Source organism: Microcaecilia unicolor, chromosome 2 (genome assembly GCF_901765095.1).
Source record: "Microcaecilia unicolor chromosome 2, aMicUni1.1, whole genome shotgun sequence".
In the NCBI taxonomy this organism is placed as follows: Eukaryota; Metazoa; Chordata; class Amphibia; order Gymnophiona; family Siphonopidae; genus Microcaecilia; species Microcaecilia unicolor.
The window spans coordinates 321,580,260-321,601,788 of NC_044032.1; the positions used below are offsets into that span (position 1 = coordinate 321,580,260).

A 21,529-nucleotide genomic window follows, 5' to 3' on the forward strand; every position below is an offset into this window, starting at 1 on the left:
GCCACAGGGGAGGAACAGGGAAAAAGGAGAGGAGTGTCCTCAGACATGGGTGGCTGCACAGGAGAGGAGGGTCGCTGGACATGGGTAGCTGCAGGGGGGGCAGGGGGACAGAAGGGTCGCTGGACATGGCTGGCTGCAGGGGGGACAGAGGAGAGAGGAGGGACGCTGCACATGCGTGCCTGCAGGGGGACAGGAGGGATGCTTGGGGGGGGGGGGCTGAGACCACATGGGTGGCTGCAGGGGGAGCAGGAAGGACGCAGCAGGGGGAGAGGAGGGTTGATGGGCATGGGTGGCTGCAGGGGGATGCTGGACATAGGTGGCTGCAGGGGGAACACGGGGAGAGGAGGGTCGCTGCACATGCCTGGCTGCAAGGGGGCAGGGGAGAGGGAGGGGATGAGGGGGTTCCTCACACCACACACGCAGTCGCTCATTCTCTGTCTGCCACATACACTCTCACTCACCACTCACTGTCTTTGTCCCTCTCTCTCTCACACAGTGTCACACAGAAACACAAACACTGTCTTTCACACACACTCTCTCTCTCGCACAAACACATACACTCTGTCTCTCTCTCTCTCTCTCGCATTCTCTCTCTGACACACACGCTCCATCTCACACACACGCTCTTTCTGAAACATACACTCCAAGGAAAACCTTGCTAGCGCCCGTTCATTTCTAATAGAAGCAGGCCTTTTTTACTAGTGTATAAATAATTTGTTGAATTGTAAACAACATCAATATTTGTCTAAGAAGGACGTAAATTGCATTTACATCTTGAAGTATTTATGTGAATAGCATCTTACGATTTACATTTTAGATCCATTGTGATGATCAAGGTCTTTATTAATTTTAAAAAACTAAATAAAAATAATAATGTATATATGTGGAATAGTAATATCTAAATCTTTGTTAATATGAAAAAACAACCTTTTTACGATCAAAAACCTCACTTGTTGTGTCTGATAAAAAAAAAAATCACTCATTGTGCTGATAAAAAAAATATGCACGTATCAATTAACATTGAAATGACCTGACATTCAAGGAAAAAATATTGCAGAAACATTTAGAGTACTTTAGTAGCAAATTGTTGTGATACGATTAAAATTGATCTACATCTATACGGGTGAACAAGCACAATGTGTGGTACGTAAAGTATTTGAAAAACAGTTGAAGCCCAACTAGTGAAGACCTGGATGTTATTAAAATATAATATGTTAGTGGTGAACTTGCAGTTTTTGAAACCAGATGGTGCCCAAAAGTAAAACTTCATGATGTTATTAATGTACATTCTACTGGTGGCGAACTTACTCATTATTCAACTGATGGTATTGAAATGGAGCTGCAGCGTCTTCAACATCAAAATGAAGTAGTGCTGTGCCAAAATAAACAAAAATGCTCAGGCAGAATAGCTGCATTGTACAAAAGCAGCTAAATGCTTTTGTATATAGTATATCATTTAAAGTGTTTTTGTTCTGCATAAGCCGTCTCTTAGAAATTATAGAGCTGTAGTTTATTGCGTTTAAACACCGCTGTATATACTTCAGGGGTGACTGCACTCTTCTTAAATTAAACACTGGAGTAAAGAAAATCTTTCTCTGACCTTTGCCTAAGAAAGTGGCGTTCTCAACCTAAAGTGTACCTTATCTTAAAACTCTGTCTTAGCAGGTGTTATTAAAACTTATAAACTTAGTGGAAAAAGAAGGACATAAAGCCTACCTCTTCAAACTTTCCTAATCTCTAGAGTAGACCCGGATTGAAAAATGTAAACAGAACCGTCATTTGTAATTCTATTTAAAGGCACCAAATGTGACACCACAACTGTTTAAACAACATTGTGACGCCATTATCAAAAACAAAATTACAGAGCACATCCAAGGACATGGATTACTGAGACCAAGTCAGCACGGCTTTTGTGTGGGGAAATCTTGCCTGACCAATTTACTTCAGTTCTTTGAAGGAGTAAACAAACATATGGACAAAGGGGAGCCGGCTGATATTGTGTATCTGGATTTTCAAAAGGCGTTTGACAAGGTACCTTATGAAAGGCTGCAGAGGAAATTGGAGGGTCATGGGATAGGATGTAATGTCCTATTGTGGATGAAAAACTGGTTGAAGGATAGGAAACAGAGAGTGGGGTTAAATGGGCAGTATTCACAATGGAGAAGGGTAGTTAGTGGGGTTCCTCAGGGGTCTGTGCTAGGACCGCTGCTTTTTAATTTATTTATAAATGATTTAGAGATGGGAGTAACTAGCGAGGTAATTAAATTTGCTGATGACACAAAGTTATTCAAAGTCGTTAACTCGCGACAGGATTGTGAAAAATTACAGAAGGACCTTACGAGACTGGGAGACTGGGCAGCTAAATGGCAGATGACGTTTAATGTGAGCAAGTGCAAGGTGATGCATGTGGGGAAAAAAAGAACCAGAATTATAGCTGCATCATGCAAGGTTCCACGTTAGGAGTTACGGACCAAGAAAGGGATCTGGGTGTTGTCGTCGATAATACACTGAAACCTTCTGCTCAGTGTGCTGCTGCGGCTAGGAAAGCGAATAGAATGTTGGGTATTATTAGGAAAGGTGTGGAAAACAGGTGTGAGGATGTTATAATGTCGTATCGCTCCATGGTGCGACCGCACCTTGAGTATTGTGTTCAATTCTGGTCGCCGCATCTCAAGAAAGATATATTCCATATCATCAAGCTGATCAATCCATAGACTGGTGGGTTGTGTCCATCTACCAGCAGGTGGAGATAGAGAGCAAACTTTTGCCTCCCTATATGTGGTCATGTGCTGCCGGAAACTCCCCAGTATGTTCTCTATCTCAGCAGGTGGTGGTCACACACAGCAGCAGCTCTGGCTAGGCCTCCAAGCCTAATCCTTAGGTTTTGTTGAGGCCTGGGGTTGAGGGCTCTTTTGAGCAAGTGCAAACCTGGTGGTGCCAGGTCCCTCCTTTTCTCCCCCCTCCCGCTGGCTCCTTTTAAAAAAAAAAAAAAAAAAAAAAATTTTAAACGTCTTTAAAGGCGTTTAATTCGACGTTTCTTTAAACGTTCATTGCAGCTACTCACTGGGACACCAGTTCGTTACAGCTCGGAGCGGCAAGCAGGTAATTTTACCTTTTTATAGCGGGCAGGGGGTTCCCCGATTCTTCTCCTCGTGGCATATGGCGTCGGAGGGCGAGGGCGCAAAGGGTCGCTCCCCGGATCGCTGGAGCGCTTCTAGAGGGGATGCGGGGGTTTTACAACCTGATTCGCCATTGATGGGTGACAGTTTAGTGACCGATGAATGTCCCGGTCGTTCCTCCGGCGTGGCGGTTTTTTCCCGCCATAAACGCCCATCCCCCGCTCCTCGCCTCCGCCATCTTGGCCGGCCACGCGGCTCGGACGGCTTCTTCGTGGGCCGCCCTTGAGGTTGGAGACATTAATGCCATGAACGCCCTTAATTTGGGCGACGGCACAAGCGGCTAAAGTTAAGCGCCGTTCTTCCCGCGCGGCTCCTTCGCGGAGTTTTGCGCCGGACGCCATTTTGGATGCGCAGCATGTCTCTCCCCCGCTATTGCGAGCGCCGGTTGAGAGTGCGTCTAGGGCTGTTGCCCAGGCTGCGGAAGTGCACAGTCTGGGGGGTTTCTCCCCCGAGTTTGTTTTGCTGCTGCATCAGGCTTTCCTCATGCAAAACGCTGCCCCTGCTCCCTCTTCTGATAAGAGGTTGAGGTTCCCAGAGGTAAACGCCCTCGGGTTGATTTCCAGGCCTTGGAGGACTTTGTCTCCTCCGATGTAGATGAGGGCAGCGTGTCTGAGGTCTCCCAACGGTCCTTTGCGGATTCCTTGGAGGAGATAGATCCCCGCTCGGATGGAGCGGATGACCCCTCTGCAGCGCGGCTTTTTAGCCCAGAGGATTTGCCCAACCTGTTTTTACAGGCCATGGACACTTTGAAGATTTCCTCTCCGGAGGACGTCTCTCCCTCAGCCCCTGTTGGCTCTGCCATTATGCTGGGGACGAAGCGCCCGCCTAGATCCTTCCACGTGCATGATGCCATGCACACCTTAATTGCGGCTCAATGGGATGTCCCGGAAACGAGCCTTAAAGTGGCTAGGGCTATGTCCCGCCTCTATCCTTTGGCTGTGAGTGAACGTGAGGCCTATCTGTGGCCTACCGTGGATTCTTTAATCACTGCGGTGACTAAGAAAACGGCGTTGCCGGTGGAAGGTGGCACGGCCCTAAAGGACGCCCAAGACAGAAGATTGGAGGCGGCCTTAAGGTCGTCCTTTGAGGCAGCTGCTTTAAGTTTGCAGGCCTCAGTTTGCGGCTCCTATGTGGCCAGGGCGTGCCTGACTATGGTGCAGCGGGCTTCCCCCTCGGATCTTTCCTTGAGGGCTGATTGGCCGGCCCTGGAATCGGGCTTAGCCTATTTGGCAGACTTGCTGTATGATGTCTTGAGAGCCTCAGCTAAAGGCATGGCTCAGACAGTCTCTGCGCGGCGGTGGCTTTGGCTGAAACATTGGTCTGCTGACCACGCCTCTAAATCCCGCCTGGCTAGATTGCCTTTTAAAGGCAAGCTGCTCTTTGGGGTCGAGCTGGACAAAATCGTGTCCGATCTCGGCACGTCTAAGGGCAAGAAATTACCAGAGGTCAGGGCTCGGGCTAGTACTCGTCCCGGTACCTCCAGAGGACGGTTGCTGGAAGCCCGTCGGTACCCGCCCGGGCAAGTCGGGTTCCTCTGCCCCCTCTTCCTTCAAGAGGAATTTCTCCCCCAAGCAGCATTCCTTTCGCAGAGACCGCCGTCCCGGAGGTGCTCCCTCCGGTCCTCCCCCAGGGTCTCGTACCCAATGACGGGGCCTTGGTCCACGCCCCAGTGCAGATTGGAGGACGGCTGTCCTCGTTTCTGGGCGAGTGGACCACTATAACTTCAGACGCGTGGGTGCTGGAAGTCATCAGAGACGGCTACAAGCTAGAGTTCTGCCAACCCTTAAGAGACGGGTTTGTACTCTCTCCCTGCAAGTCTCCGGTCAAGCTGTGGCAGTGCAGCAGACCTTGGACAACCTGATCCACCTGGGTGCGGTCGTTCCGGTGCCAAAAAATCAGATTGGCAAGGGACGTTACTCCATTTACTTTGTGGTTCCAAAGAAAGGAGGTTCTGTCCGGCCTATCCTCGACCTCAAAGGGGTCAATCGGGCCTGGAAAGTGAGGCACTTTCGCATGGAGACTCTCCGCTCTGTTATAGCGGCAGTGAAGGCAGGAGAGTTCTTGGCTTCCTTGGACATCAAGGAAGCGTACCTGCATATTCCCATCTGGCCTCCTCTCCAACGCTTTCTGCGTTTTTCAGTCCTGAGACGACACTTCCAGTTCAGAGCCCTCCCTTTCGGGTTGGCTACTGCTCCGCGGACCTTTTCCAAAGTAATGGGGGTCATAGCGGCCTTCCTGCTAAAGGAAGGAGTACAAGTCCATCCTTATCTGGACGACTGGTTGATCCGAGCCCCCTCTTATGCAGAGTGCGGCAAAGCTATGGACCGGGTAGTTGCTCTTGTGAGCTCCCTGGGATGGATCATCAACTGGAAGAAGAGCCAGCTGCGCCCGACTCAGTCCCTGGAGTATCTGGGAGTTCGATTCGACACCCAAGTGGGCAGAGTGTTCCTGCCAGACAATCGGATTGTCAAGCTTCAGGCTCAGGTGGACTAGTTCCTAGTAGCCTCTCCTATTCGGGCTTGGGACTACATGCAGCTGTTGGGCTCTATGACGGCCACGATGGAAGTAGTGCCCTGGGCCAGGGCTCATATGAGACCACTACAGCTATCTCTGCTGCTGCGCTGGACTCCGATGTCGGAGGATTATGCTGTGCGCCTTCCCGTGGACCCAGCAGTGCGCAAGGCGCTGAGCTGGTGGACGCAGACAGACAAGTTGTCTGCAGGATTGCCTCTGGTGACCCCGGAGTGGATTGTCGTCACGACAGACGCCTCTTTGATGGGCTGGGGAGCCCACTGCTTGGGAAGGACAGCGCAGGGGCTCTAGTCTCCTGTAGAGGCAAGTGGTCTATCAACCTCCTGGAACTCAGAGCCATTCGGTTGGTGTTATTGGAGTTCATCCCGGTACTGGTGTTGTAGCCTGTACGGGTCCTGTCGGACAATGCCACGGCTGTGGCCTATATCAACCGCCAGGGAGGTACCAAGAGCGCCCCTCTAGCCAAGGAGGCTATGAGTCTTTGCCAGTGGGCGGAAGCGAACCTGGAGCAGCTTTCAGCGGCCCACATTGCCGGAGTCATGAATGTCAAGGCGGACTTTCTCAGTCGCCATACCTTGGAGCCCGGAGAGTGGCAACTATCTGCTCAGGCGTTCTTGGACATCACGAAGCGCTGGGGCCAGCCGAGCCTAGATCTGATGGCGTCATCGGCCAATTGCCAAGTGCCGCGCTTTTTCAGCAGAGGACGGGACCCTCGATCCCTGGGAGTAGATGCTCTTCTCCAACAGTGGCCGACACAAGAGCTCCTCTATGTGTTCCCGCCCTGGCCCATGTTGGGCAGGGTGCTAGACCGGGTGGCAAAGCATCCCGGCAGGGTAATCCTGGTGGGTCCGGATTGGCCCAGACGTCCCTGGTATGCGGACTTGATCAGGCTCTCAGTCGACGATCCTCTGCGGCTGTCAGTGGAGCAGGGCCGGTTACATCAGGGTCCCGTGGTGATGGAGGATCCCTCTCCCTTTGGTCTTACGGCCTGGCTATTGAGCGGCAGCGTCTGAGGAAGAAGGGCTTCTCAGACAAGGTCATCGCCACTATGCTGAGAGCGAGGAAACGCTCTACTTCTACTGCTTACGCCAGGGTTTGGCGTATCTTTGCAGCATGGTGTGAAGCAGGCTCACTTTCTCCCTTCACTGCTCCAATTTCTTCAGTGTTGGCGTTCCTGCAAGAAGGTCTGGAGAAAGGCCTGTCGCTCAGTTCCCTTAAAGTCCAGGTAGCGGCTCTGGCTTGCTTCAGGGGCCGCCTGAAGGGTGCTTCCCTGGCTTCGCAGCCAGATGTGGTGCGCTTTCTCAAGGGAGTTAATCACCTGCGCCCTCCTCTGCACTCAGTGGTGCCTGCGTGGAATCTCAACCTGGTGCTAAGAGCATTGCAGAAGCCGCCTTTTGAACCCTTGTCGAGGGCATCTCTGAAAGACCTGACGTTGAAAGCAGTCTTTTTGGTGGCTATCACTTCAGCCAGAAGAGTTTCCGAGCTCCAGGCGCTCTCATGTCGAGAGCCTTTTCTGCAGTTCACTGAGGCAGGAGTGACTATTCGCACAGTGCCTTCCTTCCTGCCCAAGATTGTTTCTCGCTTCCATGTGAATCAGCAGCTCTGTCTCCCTTCCTTTCGTAGGGAGGACTACCCAGAGGAGTACTCTGCTCTTAAATATCTGGATGTGAGACGAGTCATCTTCAGATACTTGGAAGTGACCAATGATTTCCGGAAATCGGATCATCTGTTTGTCCTGTTTGCAGGTCCTCGTAAGGGTCTGCAGGCTGCTAAGCCTACAGTGGCAAGATGGGTCAAGGAAGCCATTGCAGCGGCTTATGTGGCCGCGGGGAAGGTGCCGCCTATCCAGCTGAAGGCTCACTCCACGAGAGCTCAGGCGGCCTCGATGGCAGAGGCCGGATCCGTCTCCTTGGAAGAGATATGCAAGGCGGCAACTTGGGCTTCGGCTCATACATTCTCCAAGCATTACCGTTTGACTGTGGCTGCACGGGCGGAGGCCCGGTTTGGAGCTTCAGTGTTGAGGTCAGGGATTTCAATGTCCCGCCCTGGGTGAGTACTGCTTCGGTACATCCCACCAGTCTATGGATTGATCAGCTTGATGATATGGAAGGTAAAATTATGTATAATCATACCTGATAATTTTCTTTCCATTAATCATAGCTGATCAATCCATAGCCCCTCCCAGATATCTGTTCTGTTTTTATTCTGGTTGCATTTCAGGTTCAAGTTTAGTCTTCAGTTATTTCAGAAAGACTTCGTGTTCAAGTTCTTTCACTTGGATTCTTCAAGAGTTGAGACGAGTTTGTGTTACAGTGAGCTGCTGCATTCCTCTCCCCTCCGTTTTACGGGGCTGGATTGAGACATAAATTCTGCCGGCACTCCCTCCCGCTTCGTGCGGCTGTAGGGCAGCTTTGTACCCCTCCCGCTTCGGCGGTGTTAGGGTCAGTCAGCTCCTCCCGCGGTTGCGGTTGCAGGATAAGCCAGATCCCCCCGCATCGGCGGGTGTGGTGTCCCTCCCCCGCTCCGCGGGGATGAGCTGGACGGATTCCCCTCCCCCACTTGTATGGGGATGAGCTGGGTTAATTCCCCTCCCCCGTTTCGGCGGTGGTGAGCTGGGCAGAGTGTCCCTTCGTGGGTGTAATTCTCTAAGTGCTGAGTCCTGCGGATGGAGCTTTGATATCGACATACTGAGGAGTTTCCGGCAGCACATGACCACATATAGGGAGGCAAAAGTTTGCTCTCTATCTCCACCTGCTGGTAGATGGACACAACCCACCAGTCTATGGATTGATCAGCTATGATTAATGGAAAGAAAATTATCAGGTATGATTATACATAATTTTACCTTAGAATTGGAAAAAGGTGCAGCGAAGGGCGACTAAAATGATAGCGGGGATGGGACGACTTCCCTATGAAGAAAGACTAAGGAGGCTAGGGCTTTTCAGCTTGGAGAAGAGACGGCTGAGGGGAGACATGATAGAGATATAAAATAATGAGTGGAGTGGAACAGGTGGATGTGAAGCGTCTGTTTACGCTTTCCAAAAATACTAGGACTAGGGGGCATGCGATGAAACTACAGTGTAGCAAATTTAAAACAAATCGGAGAAAATGTTTCTTCACCCAACGCATATTTAAACTCTGGAATTCGTTGCCGGAGAACGTGGTGAAGTCGGTTAGCTTGGCAGAATTTAAAAAGGGGTTAGACGGTTTCCTAAAGGACAAGTCCATAAACCACTATTAAATGGACTTGGGAAAAATCCACAATTCCAGGAATAAAATGTATAGAATGTTTGTACATTTGGGAAGCTTGCCAGGTGCCCTTGGCCTGGATTGGCCGCTGTCGTGGACAGGATGCTGCGCTTTATGGACCCTTGGTCTTTTCCCAGTGTGGCATTACTTACGTACTTATGTACAACTGTTTAAAGGTGCTGATGACGTCACAACTGTTTGAAAGCATGGGTTGTTAAAATTAAATTAAATTAATTAGATCAAGATCTCAAAACACCTTGAAAAAGTGTTAATGGACAAAATATTAAAAAAGAAAAATAGTGATAAAAAACAAATATGAGATACCCGAAGTGACATTTGTGATGAATGTTCATCAATTGAATGCTGACAGTGGAATCGCGTGACTATGTGGAGGAGTGGCCTAGTGGCTAGAGCACCGGTCTTGCAATCCAGAGGTGGCAGGTTCAAATCCCACTGCTGCTCCTTGTGATCTTGGGCAAGTCACTTAACCCTCCATTGCCTCAGATACAAACTTAGATTGTGAGCCCTCCTGGGACTGAGAAATATCCAGTTTACTTGAATGTAACTCACCTTGAGCTACTACTGAAAAAAGGGTGAGCAAAATGGAAATAAAAAAAAAAAAAAAATGTAACAGTGACAGATTAAAAGATACCAAAACATCGTGTATAACATGAATGTGCTAGTGCCTTTGTGTAAACTGTAACTTTTTAAGTATTTTTATTTCACTTTTTACTTAATTTTATACTTATCACTGTGTTGATTCTTTATAATATATTTTGTTTGTTTATGTTGCTCATTGTTTTTATATGCTGTTTTAAAATTAGACTCCTGATGCAGGACCAATAGGCCCGAAACACAGCTGTGTTGTCGTGTTGACTGATCAATAAATTTGTTTTTTACCTGGAGCGAAGGTCTAAGACTCGCTGTTTATGAGCCTCCGCATAGGTCAATCTGAATTGCTTCCGAGCTTGACAAAATTGCGAACCCAACTGCAAAATTTCTCCATCTCTTGCGGCTTTAACAAAGTGAGAATAGCTTATAATTCCCCCCCCTCCCCCGTAATACTGCTTCACTGCTTCCCAGTATAATATGGGATCCATGACATGCTCGGCATTTTGAGACTCATATGGTTTCCAATAACTTGAAAGGTTTTTCTCTAAAAACTGAATCTTTGTACAAATAAATTGAGAACAACTAACATCTACTTCGGGCATCGGCAGGGCTCAGTGCCCAGTCCATCCATACCCATGCATGGTCCGAGATAATATAGGGCCCTATCTCTGCTTTAAGGACAGCCCCAAATACCTGCTTTGGGACTAGGAGATAGTCTGGGTGGAATGCGCTCGCGAGAGATGGATGTAGTCTCTATCCAAGGGATGCAACACCCTCCAGACATCCACCAGGTCCAACAGTTGACTCAAATGGCACAAGCCTTTATTAGAGTGATATGAAGCAGCGCGCCCTGAATAAGATCTGTCAAGAAGATGGTCCCAGACTGCGTTAAAGTCCCTTCCCACCACTAGGGCAGTATGCTGGTATTGTATAAGAAGGTTAATCACAGTTTGATAAAATTTCTTATCATACTAATTAGGGACATATAAATTGCAAATGAGCAGTTCTGATGGTTGACTACTTCCTCTATAAGGAGATACCCGCCGGATCTATTGCGAGCAGTTTTACTACCTCCACTGTTAAAACTGCAATCCCCACCTTTCTTCTCCTGGGCTGCGAATGACGCACATTCTCCCACCCACCAGGTTTTTAGTTTGGCATTCTCCAACTTATTAAGGTGTGTCTCTTGTAGCAAGGCAATCTCTATTTTGTGTCTATGTATATGTTGCAAAATTTTTGATCTCTTTATTGGCAAGTTAATCCCCCCTATATTCCGTGTTACTATTTTCACCAGTGAAATTGAGCTAAAGTCATATATAAATATCAGGAGGGACGTCCCAGCCAGCATCCCCTCCCTGTAAGCACTGCCTCAAGATCTCTATAGCCCGGAAAGGTGTTACCCATCCACTCGATCCCTTCCATCATCCTCGCACCGAAAAAGTCCAGACAACTGAAAATCCCATACCCCCCCCCCCAAGACCCTAATCCCACTCCTAATCCCCCCCCAACCCTGCCCACCCCTATACCCTAAGAATGGAGTCGTCCCCCCCATGAGAACTGACATGTCTAACACCTTTCCAGTGTTCCCCCAATTACAACAATGAACAATTGCATAAAACATCGAACCCCACCTTTAGGTGAGAGGAAAAAACCCCACAAAATTAATAATAAATCTTAGCTGTTTATCGAGAAGATTACAAACCATCTAGTTCAAAAGCATTGCACCAGTCTATATAGCAGGTCTCTTGTAATGATGTGGATTCCAAACAGACCTCTCAGGTCTGCAAACCTCAGAATGCCGACGTCCTCTTCAGAAGCCCTCTTTTTTGAAGCCTGGGAATTTCTCCCAGGGAGCCTCTACAGTATTAGACTGAAATCCACCCAGTAAGATCGATCCTTGTCCCAAACAAAGTCAGAACTGTCGTTCACAGCTGGATGCAAGAAGTGACATATATCAAAGTAGCCGTCAAAGTGCTGCAGCCACAGCTGTGACCTCTGCAGTACTCCCGCCTTCAATCTGTGACAAAAACACCCACGCCTCCTCCACCGACTCATAAACCCAGGTGGATCCATTATGGGTAACCTTAAGTGTGGCAGGATACAGCAGGGTAAATCTTATTTTCAGAGAGAATAGCTTAGAGCAAAAAGGAGTGAAGGCCCTTTGCTTCGCTGCCACGCCAGCTGAATAATCTTGGAAACACATAATTCACTGGTTCTCGTAAGACAAGACTCTGCCCGAATGTAATGGTTGCAATACAGCTTGTTTGTGGGCAAAGTTTAGCACACGGAAAATGAACACTCAAGGTTTGGCTGACGTAGGCTGCTGGGGCCCCACCTGGTGAGCTCGCTCCACACACAGTGGGTCATAGCATTCTGGGAGATGGAGTTCTTTGGGGGAACCAACGTTCCAGAAAGCTGCCAAGCTCCTTAGCCGCTATGGATTCTGACAATCCCACCAAGCGAAGGTTATTTCTCCTTGACCTGTTTTTCAGGCCTTCCACCTTTGCTTCAAAAGCAACTAGCTGTTTCTTTAACGAGTCCCAAGTCTCCTTCACGGTTGAAACCCTGTCCTCCACCGCACTTGTACGTGTTTGAAAGGCCACACAGTCCTGTGACAATTCCTCTAACTAGGTTTGTAAACGCTCCATCTTCATGTCAATGGGCGTCAAACAGCGCTCCAATAAGTCCTTCAGTACCATGTGGTGATTTCTGTGACCCATGCGAATGACACAGTAGGGCCGGCCGGGCTCGGGGCACTGCCATCTTGTTCTCGCTGGTTTTACCGCGGGATTTTTCTTTGAGACGCTCACACTGCCATCACCAGGTTCCCCGACAGGCAGACAAGGTGCAGAGAAAGTTACCTACTGTATACTCTGGAAAGTGAGGGTTTTGTGAAGTTCGATTTAAAATTTCTGGGGGGAACAGTTGGGGGCCAGAGAAGCTCACGCTAGCAGCTTTCTTCGGGCATGGCGTCGCATGACCCTCAGCCTCTTCTGCTTTGTTACGATAATACTGGGCCTATTTCTAGCTGGCAAGGGCTCTTATTGTCTCCACCTGCTGGAAGGTGTGCACAACCCATCAGTCACATTCTGAACCAATCCGGAGGGACTAAAGGAAAGCAAATTAGCAGGTAAGAACTAATTTCTTCCTCGGTGCTATATCCGTTTCTGAATCCTGACTGAGAATAGTGAAGAATATCATGCTGATCTAAAAATTTAACTAATTGTGCCGCCATCGTTCTCTTTGTTACTTTAGTCTGTAGTGATATAGATGCAATTGGTCTGTATTTTGTTATTTTGGTACTGGGAAGGGTAGAATCGTTAGGGATGAGTGTTAGAATGATTTTCCCCTCCTCTTTTGGAAAACAGCCTTAATCAAGATTTCTACCTATCACTTCTGTAATAAAACAAATTTAGGAGAGGCCAACCCTATGAGGATGAAAGTTTCTTAAGTTGGTTTTTCAGTTAATTTCCTTGAAATTTTCCTTGGTTTTCCTTGAAATGGTGCTCTCCAAAATCTTAATGTAATATTTTTGTTTAATGTACTTAAAACCAATTTATAGCAGTGCTTTCTATACTTTATGATCCCATGTTTACTGGGCAAACAAGCATGCAACCCCAGCCCTACCTTGTCTGCAGTACCGCTGCTGAAGATCAAGTGCAGCATTGGGTGTGATTCTGCTGTAGTCCTTCACATCTTGATGAGCCTGTACACACCAGGTTAGATGATGTGGCTTTGTTTAGATTTTGTGACCCCCTAGTGGGTAACAGTTTATTAGTGACTTCTTGTCACCTTCTTTTGGGCCCTGAATGCTACAATATGAATAACACTTGGTTCCTGTTAATTTTATTGCTGTTGAAATGTATACTTACGCAGCTGAAATGAACTTTAGGCGATACCAGTGTACTCTTGGTAAATTCTAAAGCAATTGAAGTCTGTTCCATACCTTGAAAGCAGAATACTGAAAGTAGATAGAATGTAGAACATCTGTGGGAAAGACCAGGACACCCAGTTTGACAAACTTTGCTGAACATTATTAGTTTCTTTACCTCATACCTATGTGTGTATTCTTTCTTTATCTCAAGTGATTTGTGTTTTATTCCACTTTCTGCTGTGTGCTTTCTTTATTCAAAATGGTGCTAATTGCCAATGTAACCCTTTTTACTAGGCTTACCCAGATGGTAGTAGCAAGGAGAAAAGGAGAGCCGCTATTGCACAGGCATTGGCAGGAGAGGTCAGTGTTGTGCCTCCATCTCGTCTTATGGCATTGCTGGGACAGGTAATTTTCACAAAGACTTCTTAAAGTGTGATTTTCTGTTGGGCACAAAAAGCCTGTTTCCACATTAAGATTTGAAAGTAATGTCTTCATTATCGAGTTTCTTTAAAAAAACAAAAACAAAAAAACAAATAATTAAAACAATTGTCCTGTTAGTTCAGAAATCATTTTTATGTTTGTTTTAACGTATCATGTTGAAAATAGTTTCATAAGTAGGTTTGTATGCAGTAGGATCATGTAACACGTGATGACACAGCTGGTGTAGACCAATCAGATCTAGTAAATGTGAATTAATCTGTGATCTTTCTGCTTTCATAGCTATTTCCATATGTTCAAAGAAATTGTACAGGTAAGCATAAAAACTTTAAAAGCAAATGGTTAGCAGAGAGGAGAAGGCATCTTTGCGCCTGCTGGTGAGACCGTTGTGTTACTAGCTCCTGTTTAGTGTCTTGTTCAGAGTTCTGGTGTCTTGGGACTGGGTTTAGACTGCTGGCATCATGCTAAGATCCAGAAGCCTTGTTTAATATCTAGCCTTTCGGCACAATTCACAGGTGCACAGCCGAAGAAGCATGCCCTTTTGGTGCCATACCTATTCACCACAGTAATGGCCTCTCCATTGACTCCTGAAGGAATGGAGTCATTTGGTGATTCCAAAAATCCTGCTGGTGTAGTCTCACAGGATCAGGTTTCTAGAGTCAGGTTCTATTGGGAATGAAGTTTTTCTGGTTCAACTACCTAAACAAGTGATTCCTTCATTATTTTATTAAGAATTATCCATGGTGCCAGACCCATCTTTGGTAGACATTTAGAAGGTTAACTTCTGTTAAAGAATTCTTTGCAATTTTATTCTAAAGAGACAGTGAAAAAACTTGAGGAACCAGAAACTGGCGTGCCTGATGATAAAGTTTTAATCGCTTGAATCTTAGATTCATAATTTCTAAGCCATGGAACTTCTGACAATTAAGGAGAGCCTCTTAATATTTCATAAATTAGAATTAGAGAATTCTGTTAAATTCAAAACAATATATTTTCTTAATTTTCCTTTAATTCAATTACTTTCACCTAATATACTTAAATATATATCTGAAGAAGATCTTGGGTCTCCCAAATGTAGGTAGTATTGGTATTTTTAAATGTTAGATATCTATCAAAAGAAAAAGTTACTATAAAATTCCTTCATAGTATTTGATCAATAACATAAATTATATTACGACCAAATTGTGTAACACCACAAGTCAAGAAACTCACCTCTTTGTGTAAATGGACTTCAGTGTGTCCGGCTTGAGTATTTTAATTGTTTCAAACAAAGGTGTTAATGCACCAGAGTCATTAATCCATATTAGTATAACTGATTTCAACATAGACACAATCTATTTTAAATAAAAAAAAAAAACCCAAACCTTCTTAGTTTGTGCCACTGTTTGGATAGAGATGGAAGTTTATCTGAAATGATGTATATTGAAATGTATATAAATTAAAGAAAAAAAGTATGGAAGCTGTCAAATCTTTAAAAAAATTATTTTAGTCAAACACTTTGAAATGATGTATTAAGTCGGTCCATGTTTATATAACAGCTACAGTAGGGCTGTACCGAATGTTTATATCCAGTACGATTCAGCCCCGAATATATTGTTCATATTCGACCAAGTAATGATTTAAATTCGAATACAAATAATTTGGGGCTATACTGTGCTAAATACTGCTGAAATAAAACTTGATCTTTGATTTCACATTGCTTCTTTTATTATTTGTTATGTTAAAGCTCAATGCCCATTATTTGCTACAGCTCTAATAACACATCTAAGAAAAATAATTTCTCTGAGGACAAGCAGGCTGCTTGTTCTCACATGTGGGTCGGCGTCCCAGGAACGGAGATTTTCCAGCAAAATCTTCAAAACCTTTGCGACAGCCAGTAGAGCACGGAATGGATGCACCGCGCATGCGCGGCCATGTTCCCGCCTCAGCTTTTTCTTTTCTGTGGTGTAGAGTGGCTGCGTGTCGGTCTCTCTCCCGTAGGTCCCAGGAAAAACTTAGGCGCCCTTTGCTCGCGTTTAGCGCTTTTTTTGTTTTATTTTTTTGTTACATTTGTACCCCGTGCTTTCCCACTCATGGCAGGCTCAATGTGGCTTACATGGGGCAATGGAGGGTTAAGTGACTTGCCCAGAGTCACAAGGAGCTGCCTGTGCCTGAAGAGGGAATCGAACTCAGTTCCTCAGTTCCCCAGGACCAAAGTCCACCACCCTAACCACTAGGCCACTCCTCCACTCTTTTTCCTCTTTTTTCGTTTTCCAGTTTAAAACAAAACAAAACAACCCTTTTTTTTTCTTAGTTTTCTGCCCTGGTAAGTTTTCTTTCGATTTCCGTTGCGGCCTTTTTGGCTGCCCGTCTGCGGTTCTCCCTTTTTGTTGTTTTTTTAAATTTATCTTTTTACTTAATTACATTAACATTTATCACATAAATGTAAGGAAAAACAGAAATTAATGTAAAGGAAAAAGAAAACATTTTCTCTCATCAATATATATATATCTCTCTATATAAAAAGCAACACCAACGTTCTATGAAGCTTCCAGCCGGAAGTGTGAAGGGGGCGGGGCGAGATATCCGGTTTCCCTATGAGTGTCTGCCCCGCCCTCTCTGTAACAAAGTCAGTGAAGGAAAACAGCAGAGCACGAAATCAAATCGCTGGCTCTGTAACAGTGAAGGACTCAGAGGGGGGAGGGGAGAGAGGCCAGAGGGCAGGGACACACACACTCCCACATGCACACAGAAGAAAACATTGCTAGCCCCCGTTTCATTTGCATCAGAAATGGGGCTTTTTTTACTAGTATTATATAATTGTCCACAATTTGGGAGATCCAAGATCAGGAAAACAATCTCAAAGAAAATAAGAAAAACTCAAAATGGTTAATCTTACCCCTAAATCCCATACTCTTCTCAAATTGACTGGCATTAGGTGCTGGGACTGAACCAAGCTCCTACAAAAAGGACAGGTTTATTCTGACCCCTAAATCCCATACTCTTCTCAAATTGACTGGCATTAGGTGAGAAACCTACCTGATATTGTCTAAAATTTTTAAGGCTTGTTGCTTAATCAATTTAATTAGCACTGGGAAACCTCTCTTTCTGTCTTACTTTCTTTCTTTCTGTTCCTGCCAAACTCTGATAGAGGGGAGGGGCACTTTTACATAGCTGACACTGCTATAATTATTGGCAATATCTAGATTTATTTAAAAGGAAAGTTATTAATATCTTAGGGCAGTTTTAAAAAGTATAATAAATTGTAAAGTGCTGGATCAGACACTACCATTTTGGTCCATTCAACTAGAGAATTCCCTTGATAGCAGCACTTAAGCTGACCCATTGGGACTTATAATCCCACCCACCCTCCCCACAACCCACCCACCCCAGGGTTGTCCACTCATTTATAGACAAACCAAACCTTATTAACTTTACTCCACAGTCATACACAGGCAGTCTTGCAGGCGCATACTCCAACATAGTACATCTGTTCATACCCATTTCAACCAATCAGGATGACTTTTATTCTCTGCAATAATTGTGCTGCTTTAGTTTCAAGGCCAATCATCTGGAAACTTAAAGCTTGTCCTATCTGCCTTCAGCTATCTACTTTAAAACAAGAGCTATATAAAGTAATGCAAGAATTAGATGCAATTAAAGCAACTTATAGGACTGTGCAGAATCATAACTTCTCACCACTGCCTCAGAGAATAAAACCACAAAGGAACAGATGGCTCACAGTAGGCTCAGGCAGAATTCGTCATGTGACACAGAAGCATCCACCCGCACAAGTGTTGCCACTACAAAATTCTTTTGCTCCACTACAGCACTGTGATGTTCCTGAAACTAAAATTGAATCAGAAAAAAAAAGAAAAAGCAAGGAAGAGGGAACAAAAAGAGGAGAAGGTACCCAAAGACAAAAGACACTCACAAATCACTAAACCCAAAACACATACTAGGAAATGTAGTTGGAAAGCAATGACCACAAATGCTCACAGTCTAAGCAATAAAATTCATGACCTTCAAGCCCTGATGTTGGAGACTGACTTGGACATAGTTGCAGTCACAGAGACATGGCTCCATGGTTCCCATGAATGGGATGTAAACATACCAGGCTATAATCTTTTTAGGAAGGATAGAGAGGGACGTAAAGGTGGAGGAGTAGCTCTGTATGTGAGAGATGATATCGCAGCAACTGAAATGACAGGGAAGTGGGGAAAGGAAGAAGCAATATGGATCACCTTAAAAAGAGAGGATAGAACCTTTGTCCACGTGGGTGTTGTCTATAGACCCCCGACACAATTGGAAGAACTAGATAAAGATCTGATCGCTGATATTCAAAAGTTGGGGAAGAAAAGAGAGGTGCTGCTGTTGGGAGATTTTAATCTGCCGGATGTAGATTGGAAGGTTCCGTCTGAAAAATCGGAAAGAAGTAGAGAGATTGTGGATGCTTTCCAAAGTGCTCTGCTCAGACAAATGGTGAACGAACCCACGAGGGAGGGAGCCACGTTTGATCTGGTGCTCACGAATGGGGATAGTGTGTCAAATGTCCGAGTGGCTGCACACCTGGGAAACAGTGACCATCAAACGGTTTGTTTTGATGTAACGGCTCATGTGGATGGCGGCCACTCCAAACTCAAAGTCCTGGATTTCAAGCGAGCTGACTTTAACAAAATGGAAGAATACCTGAGGAAGGAGCTGATGGGCTGGGAGGACATACGAGAAGTGGAAGGACAGTGGTCCAGGCTAAAAGAAGTAATAAACAGGGCCACAGACCTTTATGTAAGGAGGGTAAATAAAAGCAAGAGAAAAAGGAAACCGATATGGTTTTCAAAGCAAGTGGCTGAGAAAATAAAGGCTAAAGAGTTAGCGTTCCAGAAATACAAAAAATCTCAAGTAGAGGAACACGGGGAGGAATACCGGATGAAACTGAAAGAAGCCAAGAGAGAGGTACGTCTGGCGAAGGCGCAAGCGGAAGAACAAATGGCTAGAAATGTACGGAGGGGAGACAAAAACTTCTTCAGGTATATTAGTGAAAGGAGAAAGACTAAAAAGGGGATTGTGAGACTAAAAGATACAGCAAAACGCTATGTAGAAAATGATGAAGAAAAAGCCAATTTGCTAAATAGATACTTTTGTTCTGTTTTTACTGAAGAAAATCCTGGGGAAGGACCGAGAGGGACTGGCAAAAGTACACCTGAAAACGAAATGGATAGAGCACCGTTCACGGAAGAGAGTGTATATGAACAACTTGGAAAGCTAAAGGTGGACAAAGCCATGGGGCCGGACGGGATCCACCCCAGAATACTGAGGGAGCTCAGAGAGGTTCTGGCGGGTCCTCTTAAAGATTTGTTTAATAAATCCTTGGAGACAGGAGAGGTTCCGAGGGATTGGAGAATGGCGGAGGTGGTCCTTCTTCACAAAAGTGGGGATAGGGAAGAAGCTGGAAACTACAGGCCGGTAAGCCTAACTTCGGTTATTGGAAAAGTAATGGAAGCCATGCTGAAGGAAAGGATAGTGAATTTCCTGGAAGCCAATAAGTTGCAAGATCCGAGACAACATGGTTTCACCAAAGGGAAGTCGTGCCAAACGAATCTCATTGAATTCTTTGACTGGGTGACGGGAGAATTAAATCAAGGACGTGCTATGGACGTCATCTACTTAGATTTCAGCAAGGCTTTTGACACGGTTCCCCATAGGAGGCTCTTGAATAAACTAGAAGGGCTGAAAATAGGACCCGAAGTGGTGAACTGGATTAGGAACTGGTTGACGGGCAGACGCCAGAGGGTGGTAGTGAATGGAGTTCGCTCGGAGGAGGGAAAGGTGAGTAGTGGAGTGCCTCAGGGATCGGTGCTGGGGCCCATTCTGTTCAATATATTTGTGAGTGACATTGCCGAAGGGTTACAAGGTAAAGTTTGCCTTTTTGCGGATGACACCAAGATTTGCAACAGAGTGGACACCCCGGAGGGAGTGGAAAACATGAAAAAAGATCTGAAGAAGCTGGAAAAATGTTTTAACGTTTGGCAATTAAAATTCAATGCGAAGAAATGCAAAGTGATGCACTTAGGGAGTAGAAATCCAAGGGAGGCGTATGTGTTAGGTGGGGAGAGCCTGATAGACACGGACGGGGAGAGGGATCTTGGGGTGATAGTATCTGAGGACCTAAAGGCGATGAAACAGTGCGACAAGGCGGTGGCCGTAGCGAGAAGGTTGCTAGGCTGTATAGAGAGAGGTGTGACCAGCAGAAAAAAGGAGGTTTTAATGCCCCTGTATAAGACGTTGGTGAGGCCCCACCTGAAGTATTGTGTTCAGTTTTGGAGGCCGTACTTTGCGAAGGATGTTAAAAAAATGGAAGCGGTACAAAGAAAAGCTACGAGGATGGTATGGGAGTTGCGTTCCAAGACGTATGAAGAGAGACTTGCTGACCTGAACATGTATACTCTGGAGGAAAGGAGGAACAGGGGTGATATGATACAGACGTTCAAATATTTGAAAGGTATTAATCCGCAAACAAATCTTTTCCGGAGAGGGGAAGGCGGTAGAACGAGAGGACATGAAATGAGATTGAAGGGGGGCAGACTCAGGAAAGATGTCAGGAAGTATTTCTTCACGGAGAGGGTGGTGAACGCTTGGAATGCCCTCCCGCGGGAGGTGGTGGAGATGAAAACGGTAACGGAATTCAAGCATGCGTGGGACAGGCATAAAGGAATCCTGTGCAGAAGGAATGGATCCACAGAAGCTTAGCTGAAATTGGGTGGCGGGGGGAAGAGGGGTTGGTGGTTGAGAGGCTAGGATGGGGGAGGGCAGACTTATACGGGGTCTGTGCCGGAGCCGGTGATGGGAGGCAGGACTGGTGGTTGGGAGGCGGGAAATACTGCTGCACAGACTTATACGGTCTGTGCCCTGAAAAAGACAGGTACAAATCAAGGTAAGGTATACACATGAGTTTATCGTGGGCAGACTAGATGGACCGTGCAGCTCTTTTTCTGCCGTCATCTACTATGTTACTATGTTACAATTCACATTTTCTGTTAATCGGTAGTTGCAGCCGGTACAGTGGTAACTAAAGGAAGTTGCTGCAGAGGGTTCTTCATTTGTTCTTTCAACTCCACAAACTCTTGTAATTTCTTAGGTTCAACAAATAAGTAATAAGGAAATAAAACACTTACAAGGGAATCGCACTAGGAAGGTCCCACCTAGGGCAATGATTCCTGGCTTAAAAGCCAAGAATTCACGCCTCCTAGTCTGCGATTCCCTTGATATTTCAAGAAATATATTCATCTTTGAACCCAAAAAACTAATCAGCCATGTGTCGGAAATACAATTTCAAAACATTGCTCCTATCTAAATCAAAGGCAAAAGTCACTAATAATATAACTCTCTATCTGTAATTTCTGAATTTTCCAAAATGTCAATTAAGTTCACATCTCTTTTCTCTGATAAAGAAAATTTTAAGGGAAATATAAATCACTTTAGACACCAGAGGGTGGCTATCAAAAGGTATTTGCAAAATATCAGAGAAATATTTCAGTAGCTGTTATAGGAAAATGTATCATTTTCAAGTTATTTTTCCTTAATTGGTTCTCCAGAAATTCCAATTTTTACAAGAAACATGGCTGTCATAAGAACATAAGTAATGCCATACTGGGAAAAGACCAAGGGT

At 45.6% G+C, this 21,529-nt stretch overlaps 1 protein-coding gene across 1 annotated transcript in view; it reads left to right on the plus strand.

Annotated features, from left to right (window-relative positions):
• SMU1 (SMU1 DNA replication regulator and spliceosomal factor) overlaps positions 1 to 21,529 on the plus strand; it is a 399,226-nt gene that overhangs the window by 50,457 nt on the left and 327,240 nt on the right. Inside the window, 1 exon segment of the mRNA XM_030194333.1 lies at positions 13,741 to 13,851. Within this exon segment, the coding sequence (XP_030050193.1) occupies positions 13,741 to 13,851 (111 nt within the window).